Source organism: Babylonia areolata, chromosome 19 (genome assembly GCF_041734735.1).
Source record: "Babylonia areolata isolate BAREFJ2019XMU chromosome 19, ASM4173473v1, whole genome shotgun sequence".
Classification (NCBI taxonomy): domain Eukaryota; kingdom Metazoa; phylum Mollusca; class Gastropoda; order Neogastropoda; family Buccinidae; genus Babylonia; species Babylonia areolata.
This window is the reverse complement of record NC_134894.1, coordinates 60,641,382-60,656,841: the sequence shown is the minus strand read 5'-3', so window position 1 is coordinate 60,656,841 and position 15,460 is coordinate 60,641,382. Positions and strand designations below refer to the sequence as shown.

General features: G+C 44.2%; 1 protein-coding gene across 1 annotated transcript in view; it reads left to right on the top strand.

Annotated features, from left to right (window-relative positions):
• The window catches only part of LOC143294226 (putative sodium/potassium/calcium exchanger CG1090), a 21,976-nt gene extending 10,859 nt beyond the window's left edge, over nt 1-11,117 (top strand). The window contains exons 7-10 of the mRNA XM_076605656.1: nt 4,627-4,860; nt 5,312-5,413; nt 8,042-8,173; nt 10,918-11,117. Coding sequence (XP_076461771.1) covers nt 4,627-4,860; nt 5,312-5,413; nt 8,042-8,173; nt 10,918-11,117 — 668 coding nt within the window. The remainder of the gene's footprint in view (nt 1-4,626; nt 4,861-5,311; nt 5,414-8,041; nt 8,174-10,917) is intronic.
• Nucleotides 11,118-15,460: the final 4,343 nt, after the last annotated feature.

Below are 15,460 nucleotides of genomic sequence, written 5' to 3'. Positions count from 1 at the left end.
CAATCTAGTGGTTTGCCTAATTACCTTCTTCAATCACACACTGACACATGCAAGTGTAATTATCATTAAACTATACTAGGCTGAACTGAAGGGAAATGCATGTCTAATGTTTTCTTGATAACACACCCAAAGATTTTAACTGACAATGTAGCTGCATATCTCCAGGCAAATAAAAGGTATAGGCTTTGTGTCTCATATCAGTTTACCAGTTCCAATTCAATTCAATTCAAAATACTTTATTATCTGCTTCAACCAAAAACAGAAAATTTTCTTTAGACTCATTTAAAATAAAATGCCCATCAGCAAAAAAAACAACACAAAAACAACAACAACAACAACAACAACAAAAAACCCAACTGACAAACCCTTCACTTATCACCATGTACACATCAGTTATCATGTAAAAAGAAAAACATGTGGTTTATAGATAACTTTGTGTCGAAACCCAAGATTTCAACCAACAATGCAGTTCCGTTTCTTCAGGCAACTATAAGACACCGGTCTTTGTGACCGAACTGAGATGTGCAGTCCACCAATTTACTGATAACACTCATACACGTAAAAGTCCACTCGTGTACATACGAGTGAACGTGGGAGTTGCAGTCCACGAACGAAGAAGCAGAAGAAGAAGAGGTGATAACATTGTGTCAGGTCCACCAATTTTCTGATAACATTCATACACGTAAAAACCCACTTTTGTACATACGAGTGAACGTGGGAGTTGCATAGTCCACGAACGAAGAAGTAGAAGAAGAAGAAAGAGTTGATAGCATTGTGTCAGGTCCCAATATTCTAACTGACAACGCAGTTGCATTTTTCCAGGCTCTTAATTAAAGATATGTGCCTCAAATGAGGTTTGCAGTCCACGGAGTGAGTTTTGCAGCTCAGTATAAGCTTGCCTTGGGAAAAGAAACTTACACAGCTCACAAACACAGTGCTCAGAGCATGTCTGGGCGTTGCGGTTGCTTGTTTCATCCAAGGAATTCCCCGCTTTTTTTTCCCCTGACGTCTATCCCTGCGTGTGCCTTGCCCCCGTTGTAATCAACGCAGAGCGCGTGCAGCTAAAACTGCTTGATGCATGGAAGACGGATATACTCAGAAAGATTAGTTCGTGAATGTTTGTTACACAGAAAGCTTACGTTTTGAATTTCGGGTGTGCAGGGAGATCAGTTATTTGATACTGGGTCTACAGAAGGATTACGTTTTGAATATTGAATGTCGAGAAAGATTGAATTATTGCATACTGAGTATGCTGAAAGATTATATCTTTAGTATTGTGCTTATGAAAAGATTGAAGCTTTAATAGCCTACCGGGTGCACAGAAAGATCAGGTCTTGAATATCTGTGAACAGAAATATCTGGTCTTGACTAATGGGAGAAGAGAAAGATTAGGTCTTGCATATGACTGTGTAGAAAGATTATGTCTCGACAGTCGGATTTACAGAACGATTAGGTCTTCCGTATGAACAGACAGAAAGATTAGATCTTGGCTACTGGATATACAGAAGGACTAATGCTGAATTTTGTCAGCGTCAAGTGTATTTCAGCTTGTAATTTTCTCCGCCCAAGAGGTTTTAACAGTAATTTTTTGATGAATTCAAAATGTAAAAGCAAAATACATATTGCCTCTCCTATCCATGTTTTCTACGATCATTTCCAAATATCATTGTCTGGGTCAAAAACACCGTATATATATTTCTTTAAATTTTTAAAGTAAAGCATAACTTTCTTGCTTTGAGCGCAATAAAACGTGCAAAAAAAAAAGTTTTAGAAGATGCTTGATCTGTGCCCAAACATCGTCAACAGGTTTCCCGTAATGAAACTTTAAAACAAAAAAGTTCTAGAACATTTGTATTTGTATTTCTCTTTTTATCATAACAGATTTCTCTGTGTGAAATTCGGGCTGCTCTCCCCAGGAAGAGAGCGTCGCTATACTACAGCGCCAACCTTTTTTTTTTTTTTTTTTTTTTTTTCCTGCGTGCAGTTTTACTTGTTTTTCCTGCTGCACACGGGACCTCAGTTTATCGTCTCATCCGAATGACTAGCGTGCAGACCACCACTCAAGGTCTAGTGGAGGGGGAGAAAATATCGGCGGCTAAGCCGTGATTCGAACCAGGGCGCTCAGATTCTCTCGCTTCCTAGGCGGACGCGTTACCTCTAGGCCATCACTCCACATGCTTGATCTGTACCCAAACTTCGTCACGAAGTTTAACCATAAGTTTTAATTAAGAGTTATTGTGTCAATTTTCTACTCGTACACAGTTAGTTGAAAGGTGGGAAATCAAGTTTGATGAATCAGTATTTGATGCTGCAGCACCGCTCAAGCCCAGGGCGAAATGAATTTAGTGCATGAAACCTCTAACCTTCCCTACGTATCGCTTCCTCACCTGGTGTGTGCTTGTGAAGCGTGAGTGATACTGACCTGTAAACATGACATTGATACGGGCTGTTGACCTGTAAACATGACATTGATACGGGCTGTTGACCTGTAAACATGACATTGATACGGGCTGTTGACCTGTAAACATGACATTGATGCAGGCTGTTGACCTGTAAACATGACATTGATGCGGGTTGTTGACCTGTAAACATGACATTGATACAGGCTGTTGATGTGTAAACATGACATTGATACAGACTGTTGATCTGTAAACATGAAATTGATACAGACTGTTGATCTGTAAACAAGGCATTGATACAGACTGTTGATCTGTTGACATGACATTGATGCAGGCTGTTGACCTGTAAACATGACATTGATACAGGTTACAGATGTGTGTGTGTGTGAGCAAGACATTGACACAGGCTACTAGTGTGTAGACAAGACATTCACATAGGCTCTAGGCGTACATTGACACGTGGTATACCTACTGTTGTGTAACCAAGACACTGTTATCGTCTTCTGTTGTGTAAACAAAACATTGATACCGTATGACATTCAAGACATTGATACAGTCTTCTGATGTGCAACTGTTGTGTAACCAAGACACTGTTATCGTCTTCTGTTGTGTAAACAAAACATTGATACCGTATGACATTCAAGATATTGATACAGTCTTCTGATGTGCAACTGTTGTGTAACCAAGACACTGTTATCGTCTTCTGTTGTGTAAACAAAACATTGATACCGTATGACATTCAAGACATTGATACAGTCTACTGTTGTGCAAGCAATACATTGATTCAGTCTACAGGACTTTGATTCAGACTACTGTTGTGTAACCAAGACACTGTTATCGTCTTCTGTTGTGTAAACAAAACATTGATTCCGTATGACATTCAAGACATTGATTCAGACTACTGTTGTGTGACCAAGACGCTGATGTGTAATCAAAACATTGTCTCTGTCTCTGTCTGTCTGTCTGTTTCTCTCTCTAGCTCTCTCTCTCTATTTTATTGTATTTCTCTGCAATTTGTTTGTTTTGTTGGGGTTTTGGGGTTGTTTTTTTCTTATTGTTGTTGTTTGCCATTTGGAGGATATGTAATTACTTTTTGTTGTATTCCCCAGACCAATTTATATTCTCTTTCACCTGGGTAGGATGAACATTGGCTGTTGTATGCTTGTTCCTTTTCCCTCAATAAAAAAAACAAACCAGTTTCAATCTCTCTGTCTCTGTCTGTCTGTCTGTCTGTCTGTCTCTCTCTCTCTCTCTCTCTCTCTCTGTCTCTTTGCCTCTCTGTCTCTCTCTATGCCTCCCTCCCTCCATCCCCTATAGTTTAATATTATTACGATAACAAAAACTAAAAGCAAAACACCACACACACACACACACACACACACACAGAGAATCCTGCCCCCAACCCCATCATAATCCGTCCGTTTGACCAGAGGTCAGTTATTGTTGCAGTATATATATATAGATATATATATACCGATGAGCATAACATGTTTTGTATTAGTTTACACACTGCTAAACATGTATCAGTTATGAATCAGTGTTCTTATTGAATCGTGGCAGCATGCTCAGACTGTGTTGTACTGTTCTTTGGATGCTATGTTCATCTTGTTTTTCTTTATATGTCACATTTTTATCAGCAAGCGTGTAAGTAAATTCTCTTTTGGAGATGACGGGAGTATTCTTGTATCTTGTGTTGTACTGTCAGTTGTATTGTTGCTGCAGTAGTTCTCATTACTATTTCTTTACAATAACAAAAACAACTTAAACTAAAAGACCTTAGTAACCCCGCCCCTCCATCTTGCGCTGTATCAATCAACATAACAAACCCCCCCCACCCCCCACCCACCCACCCCCTATCTATGTTGGGAAGGAAATATCTTAATAAACCCCGCCCCTCCATCTATAGCTGTATGTAAATGCCATAACAACCCCGGCCCTCCTCTTCCGTTGTATGTGATTACCATAACAGACCCCGCCCCACCATCTTTTCACTGTATGTAATTACCATAACAAACCCCGCCCCTCCATCGTTTCGCTGTACGCGATTACCATAACAAACCCCGCCCCTCCATCTTTTGCTGTATACAGCTACCATAACAAAGCCCGCCCCTCCATCTTTCGCTATATGTTATCACCATAGCAATCCCCGCCCCTCCATCTTTTGGGGGGTATGTAATCACCATAACAAACCCTGCCCCCTCACCTCCTCCTCTCCGTCACCTGACAGGCGACCACGCCCACCAGGAGGCGGAGACGTGGCACAAGCTGTGCGAGCGGCCCGAGGGGTGCCTGTGGGCGGGGCTGTGGCTGCTGGCCCTGCCCCTCTCGGCCGCCATGTTCCTGACGGTGCCCGACTGCCGGCGGCCCAGCCTGCGGAAGTGGTTCCTCGTCACCTTCCTGCTGTCCCTCGTCTGGCTCAGTGCCTTCTCCTTCCTCATGGTCTGGATGATCACCGTCATAGGTCAGTGGTGCCTGTTAGAGCTGGGTGTGTCTGCTTCTTTCTCTGTAATAATAATAATAATAATAATGATAATAATGATAATAATGATGATGATGATGATAATAATAATGAAAATATTTTATTTTGTTTTTGTATAGCGCTATAATACAAGCATAAGCAAGCTCTAAGCGCTTTACAAATCCAGTACGTAATTAAAAGTGACACGAGAAAGCACATAAGAAGGAGTAGAAACATATAAAAGGGTGAAAGGGCTAATGAAACAGAATCATTAATAGTATAAAAGTTGTTTTTTTAAATAATAAAAACAGTGCACAAAACCCACAAAATAACATACTCTCAATACATGTAGCATATATTTTTTCCCCATCGCAGTGACGCCTCCAAGAGAAAGTGAAACCGAAAGTGAAAGCGAAAGTGAAACCGAAAGTGAAAGTGTGGGTATGTTGTGCAGGCTTCACGGCCAACATCCCTGACAGCGTGATGAGTCTGACCTTCATTGCCTTCGGGGTCAGTCTGCCGGACGTGGTGGCCAGTGTGCTGGTGGTCAGAGATGGTCAGTGATAAGTCACGGTCAACCTTCATTTCTTGTTGTTGTTGTTCTCCTCCTTCTCCTCCTCCTTCTCCTTCTCCTTCTTCTTCTTCTCCTCCTCCTTCTTCTTCTCCTCCTCCTTCTTCTTCGTCTTTTTCTTCTTCTTCTTCTCCTCCTTCTCCTCCTTCTCCTCCTCCTCCTCCTCCTCCTTCTTCTTCTTCTTCTTCTTCTTCTTCTTCTTCTTCTTCTCCTCCTCATCCTCTTCTTCTTCTTCTTCTTCTTCTCCTCCTCCTCCTCCTCCTTCTCCTCCTTCTTCTTCTCCTCCTCCTCCTCCTCCTCTTCCTCCTCCTTCTTCTTCTTCTGCTTCTTCTTCTTCTCCTCCTCCTTCTTCTCCTCCTCCTCCTCCTTCTTCTTCCTCTCCTCCTCCTCTTTCTCCTCCTCCTCGTTCTTCTTTTTTTTTTCTTCTTCTCCTCCTCCTCCTCCTTCTCCTCCTCGTTCTTCTTCTTCTTCTTCTTCTTTTTCTTCTCCTCCTCCTCCTTCTTCTTCTTCACCTCCTCCTACTCCTCCTCCTTCTTCTTCTTCTTCTTCTTTTTCTTCTTCTCCTCCTCCTTCTTCTCCTCCTCCTCCTCCTTCTTCCTCCTCTCCTCCTCCTCTTTCTCCTCCTCCTCGTTCTTCTTTTTTTTTCTTCTTCTCCTCCTCCTCCTCCTCCTCCTCGTTCTTCTTCTTCTCCTTCTTCTTCTTCTTTTTCTTCTCCTCCTCCTCCTTCTTCTTCTTCACCTCCTCCTACTCCTCCTCCTTCTTCTTCTTCTTCTTCTTTTTCTTCTTCTCCTCCTCCTTCTTCTCCTCCTCCTTCTTCTTCTTCTTCTTCTGCCTCTTCTGCCTCTCTCTCTCTCTCTGTGTTTGTCACACACACACACACACACACATACACACACACACACACACACACACACACACACACACACACACACACACACACACACACATGTTGTCGTCGTCGTGTGGGGGGGATCAGGAGAGGGGGGGGTCTGTCTGCCTGTGTGTATGATGGTACAATAATAGTTTGATATTGAAATACACTGTTCATACACTGTTGTGCTGACCACCTTGTTGTACTGCTGTGAAACATGGACGACGTATCGCCGTCACATTCAACAACTTAAGCAGTTTCACCAAAGATGCCTACGAAAGATCCTCAGCATAAAGTGGCAAGACACGGTCTCCAACCTCCAGGTCTTAGAGAGGAGCGGCCTGCCCAGCATCGAAGGCCTGCTGATCGTGAACTTGGATGACCCTGCAAGCACTTCAGGGACACCTTGGAGGCAAACCTCAAAGCCTGTGACATAGACGTCGCTTCCTGGGAAACGGATGCCCTTGACCGCTCTCGCTGGAGGATGCTGTGCTCTAGTGGCATAAAGACGTTTGAAAACAAGAGAACGCTGGCCATTAAGGAGAAGCGTGAGCGAAGGAAGCAGAGCTCAACTTGTGGAGACGTTTTCCCTTGCAACACCTGTGGGAAGTGCTGCGCATCCAGAATCGGCCTCTTCTCCCATATGAGGACACACACCGACAGATAAGCCTGCCTGCCTACTCATCTGTCGGACCGACGGGAGACTCCATACGTTCATTCCTGTTTTGCACACACATGCACATGCTCGCGTGCGAATACATTACACACATCCCACTTCGAACACACAGTCATTGTCCCTCATAACACACCAAATATACTCCGACATTTCCAATGCAACCCGTAGTTTAGTGCCGTTTGCTTGCCTGGTGGTAATACACACACGCGCGCGCGCGCATGCATACACACACACATTCATGCATGTGCATACACGCACTCACACATACATGCACGCACGCGCACACACACACACACACATTATTGCGGGAATGAGGGATGGGACGCTGCACGTTCTGTGAACACAGATGGGTATGTTCTGTTTTGTTTTCGTGTGATGAAGTTGATGTGTACTGATGTAGTAAAGAACATTCAGTCATGCTCTGGGTCAGGATGAATGTTATCATCATGATCGTTATCGTCTTCATTATTCAATCATCCATCATGTTATCAGTCATCCACCAATCGTCGTTGTTCCCGTTATCGTTATTGTCATCATCATCGTTACCACCATAGTGATATATATTTCTGCTTCTTCTTCTTCGTTCGTGGGCTGCAACTCCCACCTTCACTCGAATGTACACGAGTAGGCTTTTACGTGTATGACCGTTTTTACCCAGCCATATAGGCAGCCATACTCCGCTTTCGGGGGTGTGCATGCTGAGTATGTTCTTGATTCCACAAGCCATCGAACGCTGACATGGATTACAGGATCTTTAACGTTGCGTATTTGATCTTCTGCTTGCGTGTACACACGAAGGGAGTTCAGGCACTAGCAGGTCTGCACATATGTTGACCTGGGAGATCTGAAAAATCTCCTTAACCACTCGGCTGTTGCGCCCGTCCCGATATTTTTTTTTTTTTTTTTTTATTTGAGTATTGCTGTGCCTGTGCAGGGTTAGGGGTCATGGCGGTGTCTACCGCTATAGGCAGCAACGTCTTTGACATCCTGGTGTGTCTGGGGATCTTGTCATCATCGTCATCATCATCACCACCACCGTCATCATCACTATGTTGTTGGTGTGCAGGGTTAGGAGACATGGCGGTGTCTAACGCTATAGGCAGCAACGTCTTTGACATCCTGGTGTGTCTGGGGATCCCATGGTTCTTGGAGACCTGTGTCACCAAGCCTGGGTCCGGCGTGGTGGTCTACAGTGAAGGTAGGGCACTCTGAGGAACTCTGAGATACTATGAGGCGCCATGGGGCACTCTGAGATACTATGAGGCGTCATGGGGCACTCTGAGATACTATGAGGCACCATGGGGCACTCTGAGATACTATGAGGCACCATGGGGCACTCTGAGATACTATGAGGCACCATGGGGCACTCTGAGATACTATGAGGCACCATCGGGCACTCTGAGATACTATGAGGCACCATGGGGCACTCTGAGGTACTATGAGGCACCATGGGGCACTCTGAGATACTATGAGGCACCATGGGGCACTCTGAGATACTATGAGGCACCATGGGGCACTCTGAGATACTGTGAGGCACCATGGGGCACTCTGAGATACTATGAGGCGTCATGGGGCACTCTGAGATACTATGAGGCACCATGGGGCACTCTGAGATACTATGAGGCGTCATGGGGCACTCTGAGATACTATGAGGCACCATCGGGCACTCTGAGATACTATGAGGCACCATGGGGCACTCTGAGATACTATGAGGCACCATGGGGCACTCTGAGATACTATGAGGCACCATCGGGCACTCTGAGATACTATGAGGCACCATGGGGCACTCTGAGATACTATGATACTATGAGGCACCATGGGGCACTCTGAGATACCATGAGGCGCCATGGGGCACTCTGAGATACTGTGAGGCACCATGGGGCACTCTGAGATACTGTGAGGCGTCATGAGGCACTCTGAGATACTATGAGGCACCATGGGGCACTCTGAGATACTATGATACTATGAGGCACCATGGGGCACTCTGAGATACCATGAGGCGCCATGGGGCACTCTGAGATACTATGATACTATGAGGCACCATGGGGCACTCTGAGATACTATGAGGCACCATGGGGCACTCTGAGATACTATGAGGCACCATGGGGCACTCTGAGATACTATGAGTCACCATGGGGCACTCTGAGATACTATGAGGCACCATCGGGCACTCTGAGATACTATGAGGCACCATGGGGCACTCTGAGATACTATGAGGCACCATGGGGCACTCTGAGATACTATGAGGCACCATGGGGCACTCTGAGATACTATGAGGCACCATGGGGCACTCTGAGATTCTATGAGGCGTCACGGGGCACTCTGAGATTCTATGAGGCACCATGGGGCACTCTGAGATACTATGAGGCACCATGGGGCACTCAGAGATACTATGAGGCACCATGGGGCACTCTGAGATACTATGAGGCACCATGGGGCACTCTAAGATACCATGAAGCACCATCGGGCACTCTGAGATACTATGAGGCACCATGGGGCACTCTGAGATACTATGAGGCACCATGGGGCACTCTGAGATACTATGAGGCACCATGGGGCACTCTGAGATACCATGAGGCACCATGGGGCACTCTGAGATACCATGAGGCACCATGGGGCACTCTGAGATACTATGAGGCGTCATGAGGCACTCTGAGATACTATGAGGCGTCATGGGGCACTCTGAGATACTATGAGGCGCCATGGGGCACTCTGAGATACTGTGAGGCACCATGGGGCACTCTGAGATACTGTGAGGCACCATGGGGCACTCTGAGATACTGTGAGGCACCATGGGGCACTCTGAGATACTGTGAGGCACCATGGGGCACTCTGAGATACTGTGAGGCACCATGGGGCACTCTGAGATACTGTGAGGCGTCATGGGGCACTCTGAGATACTGTGAGGCACCACGGGGCACTCTGAGATACTATGAGGCGTCATGGGGCACTCTGAGATACTATGAGGCGTCATGGGGCACTCTGAGATACTGTGAGGCGTCATGGGGCACTCTGAGATACTGTGAGGCGTCATGGGGCACTCTGAGATACTGTGAGGCGTCATGGGGCACTCTGAGATACTGTGAGGTGTCATGGGGCACTCTGGCACCGTCATGGTCTTGTAGTGCATGGTTACGGGTTGTTGGGTTTTTTTTGTTGTTGTTGTTTTTTGACTGGGGTGCGAAGCGTATTGGGGAGGGGGTTTGGTCGGTGTTTTGTTGTGAGTAAATGTGTGTGTGTGTGGATGTTGTTTTTTCGTGTGTGTGTGTGTGTGTGTTTATTTATGTGTGTCTGTACGCGCGCATGGCGTATGTATAATTACATGAACTGATAGAAGAAGCGCACGCACCCACATACGCACCACCTCCCTCTCTCTCACCCTTGTCTCTCCACACACGATCCACCTCCCCCACCCCCTACCCCCCACCCCACACACACACGTCCCCCCTCCACCCCAACATATACACACACCCCACCCATATCCACCCCATACATACACACTCAAAGCATTTTTTTTTTTTTAAGTTAGCAATTAAATCAGATATCATCGTAGTAATTACGATGATGATGATAATAATAATAATAATGTTGATGATTATGACGTTGCCGATGTTGACGATGATAATGATGATAATAGTATCAATAATAATAAGAATAATGATCATGGTAATAATGATAATAATGGTAATAACAATGTGATTGATGTCGATATTAATAATATTAGTAATGATATTAACGATGATATCAGTTTCAGTTTCAGTTTCAGTAGCTCCAAGGAGGCGTCACTGCGTTCGGACAAATCCATATACGCTACACCACATCTGCCAAGCAGAGATGCCTGACCAGCAGCGTAACCCAACGCGCTTTATTCAGGCCTTGATTATAATCATATTTGTCATCATTATAATAATATTTGTCCCCCCACCCCACCATCCTTTCCAGGCCTGGTCTACTCCAGTCTCATGTTGCTGTCCACTGTGGCCATTCTACTGATCGTCACCCACCTGAACGGGTGGCGGCTGACCAAAAAGTACGGTGTCTTTCTCCTGGTCATCTACGTCCTTTACACTATCCTGGCGTCCATGTACGAACTGAACATCTTCGGGTACTTCCACCCGCCGGAGTGTGACAGCTCTTACTGATGATGAAATGTTGCTGGGTTTTTTTTGTTTTGTTTTGTTTTTCTTGGGGGGGTGGGGGGGGGATGGGGGGGGTGGAGGGGGTATTTTTGTGTGGTTTTTTTGTTGTTTTTTTTGTTGTTGTTTTTTGTGTGTGTGTGTGGGTTTTTTTTTCTTCGTTTGATTGTTTTTGTCTGTGATGTGACGGCGCCTACTGATAAATGTTTTATTTTTTGTTTGGGAGTCGTTTAGGTTTTTGTTTGTTTGTTTGTTGTTGGGGTTTTTTTTGTTTTTTGTTTTGTTGTTGTTGTTTGGTTTTTTTTGTTTTTTTTGTGTTTTTTTGTCTGTGATTTGAAGCCATGGGGATATGGATATGGTGGAGGGATAACTTATTGATTGGTTGATTGGTTGGTTTAATGTATGTGTGTGTGTGTGTGTGTGTGTGTGTGTGTGTGTGTGTGTGTGTGTGTGTGTGTGTGTGTGTGTGAAGAGGTGTGTTTTCTAGAGTATTGGTGTGACTTTTTGTTGTTGTTGGTATTTAACTGTGCTTATGTTTCCCTCTCTCTCTCTCTCTCTCTCTCTCTCTCTCTCTCTTATCTTCTCTTCTCTCTCTCCGTCTCTCTCTCTCTCTCGCTTTTTCTTCATCTTCTTTCGTTGGCTGCAATACCCACGTTCATTCGCATTTACGAGTAGACTCTTACGTGTGTGGCCTTTTTTCTTTTTCTTTTTTTTACCCCGCCATGTAGGGAGCTGTACTCCGTCTTCGGGTGTGCCATTTTTGATTTGGACTCCTTCCTTTTGGGGACAGCATTGCTTTTGTTCGTCAAAATCAGTTAAACTGCTTGAAAGTGTGGTGTGCAAAAGTGGCTCTTGCGTCACAGTTCAGTGCAACATTTAATTTTATCACACCAAGTTGTAGCAGTAATGGCGCTCCATGGCAGAGTCACTACGTTCAATAGCTCAACGTGTAGATTGGTTTGTTGTTTTTTTTGAAGCGTAGTAATGAGTTAGTTGGTTGGTAGCGAAAACATAAAAGCTAAAAAAAAAATTTAAAAAAAAGTGCTGTTGACACGTAATGCTATTGACATGAAGCGGGGTTTTTTGGGGTTTTTTTTTTCACACTAAGCTGAAACGTAAAACAGTAGTGCCATCGGCAAATAGTGCTATCGAACGTAATGATAACGACACGTATTTAGACGAATCGTTAAAACTTAAAATAACAGTGATATAGACACGTATTTCTGTTGATCGTTGTCATAACGACAAGTAGCGCTTTTGAAACTGAAAACATGTAATGTTATCGACGCTTATTTCTATTGAACATGGTGACAGCGCTACGTAACGCAATTGAAACTTATCTTTGAAACAACAGTGATATAGATACGTATTTCTGTTGAACGTTGTGGTAACGACACATAACGCTAATGACAGGAAGCGTTATTAAGACGTATCGTTAAAACTTAAAAACAGTGGAGTTATCGATACGTATTTCTGTTGAACGTAGTGATAGCGACATGTAGCGCTATTGACATGTATCGCTATTTAGACGTATCGTTAAAACTCAAAACGGTGGAGTTATCGAACCGTATTTCTGTTGACCATAGTGATAACGACATGTAACGCTATTAAGACGTATCGTTAACTCTCTCCATACGAACGGCGAAAGAGACGACGTTAACAACGTTTCATCCCAATTACCATCATCAAAATACTGCAAGCGGAAGGCTCTTATACTGAAGACGTGAATGTTGACAAAGAATACCACAATTCTGACGACGGAAGCTAAAGGTTGGGTCATTGAGACACCCACTGGACATCCGAAGGGTCTGTGTAGAGGAGAAGAGAGGACTGGCCGTACTGAGTGAGTTAAAACTTAAGACAGTATTGAGACCGACACGCATTTCTATTGAACGACATGTAGTGCTACTGATATGTAGCGCTATTGAAACCTTCCGATAAAAACTTAAAACAGTAGTTATATAGACACGTATTTCTATGGAACGTAATGATGACGACATGTCGCACTACTGACGCTATTAAGACGGCACTGTTGAAACCTAAAGCAGTGATGTTATCGACACGTATTTCTATTAAACATAGTTACAACAACACGATGCGTTATTGACATGTAGCACTATTGAAACGTATCGTGAAAACTTCAAACAGTAGTGAGACCGACACGTATTTCTATTGGACGTAGTGATATTGACACGTAGCGCTATAAATGACATGTGGCGCTATAAATAGTTAGGTAGCCAGTTTCACTAACCGGGAGATATCTAGATAGTAGTCTGCAGCATAGAAACATATGAAGGAGTATTTTGGGACACATATCTTAATCCTGGTTTTGGGTGTGTTTTTTTGCATGTGCGCTCATGTTTGTGTGTGTGAGTATGCCTATGCCGGCTTTTGTTTTAAAAGAAAACGACCAGTGTATTTTGTGTATGTGAGATTCTTTGATGTTTTGTATGCTGGGTTGTTTGTTTTGTTTGTTTTTTTTGTGTTTTTTCTTGTGAATGACCTGTATGTGGTATTTTTCGGCGCTTTCGATTTGTTTCGAAAACGTAGCTTTGAATCTATGCATTTTTTTTGTTGACGTTCATGCAAAGAAAAGGCAATGATTGTCGAGCATTTTACATTCACAAGTATCACTGATATGGTTCCAGTTAGGTAAAACTGTACATGTTGTATGAAACTGTGTAAAAGATAGATAAATATGAACTGATGATTGATTGATGAATACACAACACAGTCATGTGCATACGCATTGCTTGTATCGCGCGCGCGCACGCACGCACGCACACACGCGCGCGAGCTGAATTTTCTTTGCTGTTTTTGTTTTGTTTGGTTTTGGTTTTTCTCTAAGTGTATCAGGTGTTGAAGGCTTATTTTTTTGTCGGTGTTGGGTTTCATTTTATGTAGTTTTGTCCTCATATTCTCTCTCTCTCTCTCTCTCTCTCTCTCTCTCTCTCTCTCTCTCTCTCTCTCTTTGTCAAATGCAAGTGCTGGCTCTGTCTCTCTGTCTGTCTCTCTCTCCCTCTCTCTCTCTCTCAGTCAAATGCAAGTGCTGACTCGCCAATATTTTTGTTAATTTTTTGTGTATGATGGTCCTGGATAATGTCTGTAAAAGATATTGAACGAGAGCGGGATGTTACGTGGTTGTTTTTTGTTTTTTGTTTTTTTTGTTTTTTTTTCCTTCTGAACGCTACTGTATGAAATCCAGTGCCAGTGCAAAATGCACCATTGTGCGTGTGTGTGTGGGGGGGGAGGCGGGGGGGGGGGAGGGAGTGTCTGAACAGGTGGGTGGGTAGGCGTACGTGTGACTTGAAGCAGATGCTAACGTGGCGATAGCCTTGAGATGGCCTTAGTGTGCTGGGCGAGGCTCTAAGCACCCTGATTTGATTTGATTTGAGGCTTATTGTGTGGGTTTGTGCAACCGCATGTAGGTCTGTACATGTGAATTGTACGAGTGTGTATCAGTGTGAGTCTAAATTTTCATACATAGAGGGGGGGGAGGGAGTGGAGAGGGGGGGAAGAGAGAGAACAACGATCGAAAAATGGCAAAAACGCAACAACAACAAAATGTTCTACAACTGCGATGTTATGGTGTATGAAGATTCCACACGTGGACGTTATCACGTCTTCCAGTTCCAGTTGCTTTCATTGTCTTGCTTTGATTTGATTTGAGTCGCTCGCCGTGGCAGAGACGGTCCAGGGTGTTGGACTTGTGATCCAGTTGTTCACCAGAGATCAGGGTTCGAGGCTTCTGTTTCGGCATGGTGTTGTGTCCCTTTGGGAAAGGCGCTTTACTCCGAATTTCTTCCACTCCACACCCAGTTGTGAATGGGTTAACCTGATTTGTGTTTAGGGAAGGTTTAAACGGCGGAAGGAGAGGACTGGGCCCCGCCTTCCTGTGCCGTGTTCTAGAAACAGTGGATATCAATTTTACTTCCCCAGTTGTCGTTAAAAAAGTTAGGGGTTACCTTTACCCTTTTTTCTTCTCAAACGTGTATTGCTGGCTGTGTTTTCGAAATGGTTTGGGACACCAGTGTAAGACCAGAAATACAAGACTTTTACTGTAGATCTTGCTCGCGTTCAGCTTTATTCTTATCCACAACAGCTTGGTTTTGTAAGGTCAATAGCAATCGTATTTTCATGCCCCATATTTCTTCTTGTTTCTTTTTTTAAATGCATAACGAAACACCATGATATTTTGGTTACTGGAGAAAAAAAAATGTTTGGTTTAACGGCTAAGGCTGTGAGGTTTGTGTATGAGAGAGAGGAGAGAGAGAGTGTGTGTGTGTGTGTGTGTGTGTGTGTGTGTGTGTGTGTGTGCGCGTGCCTATGTACATGTACAATTGCTTCTA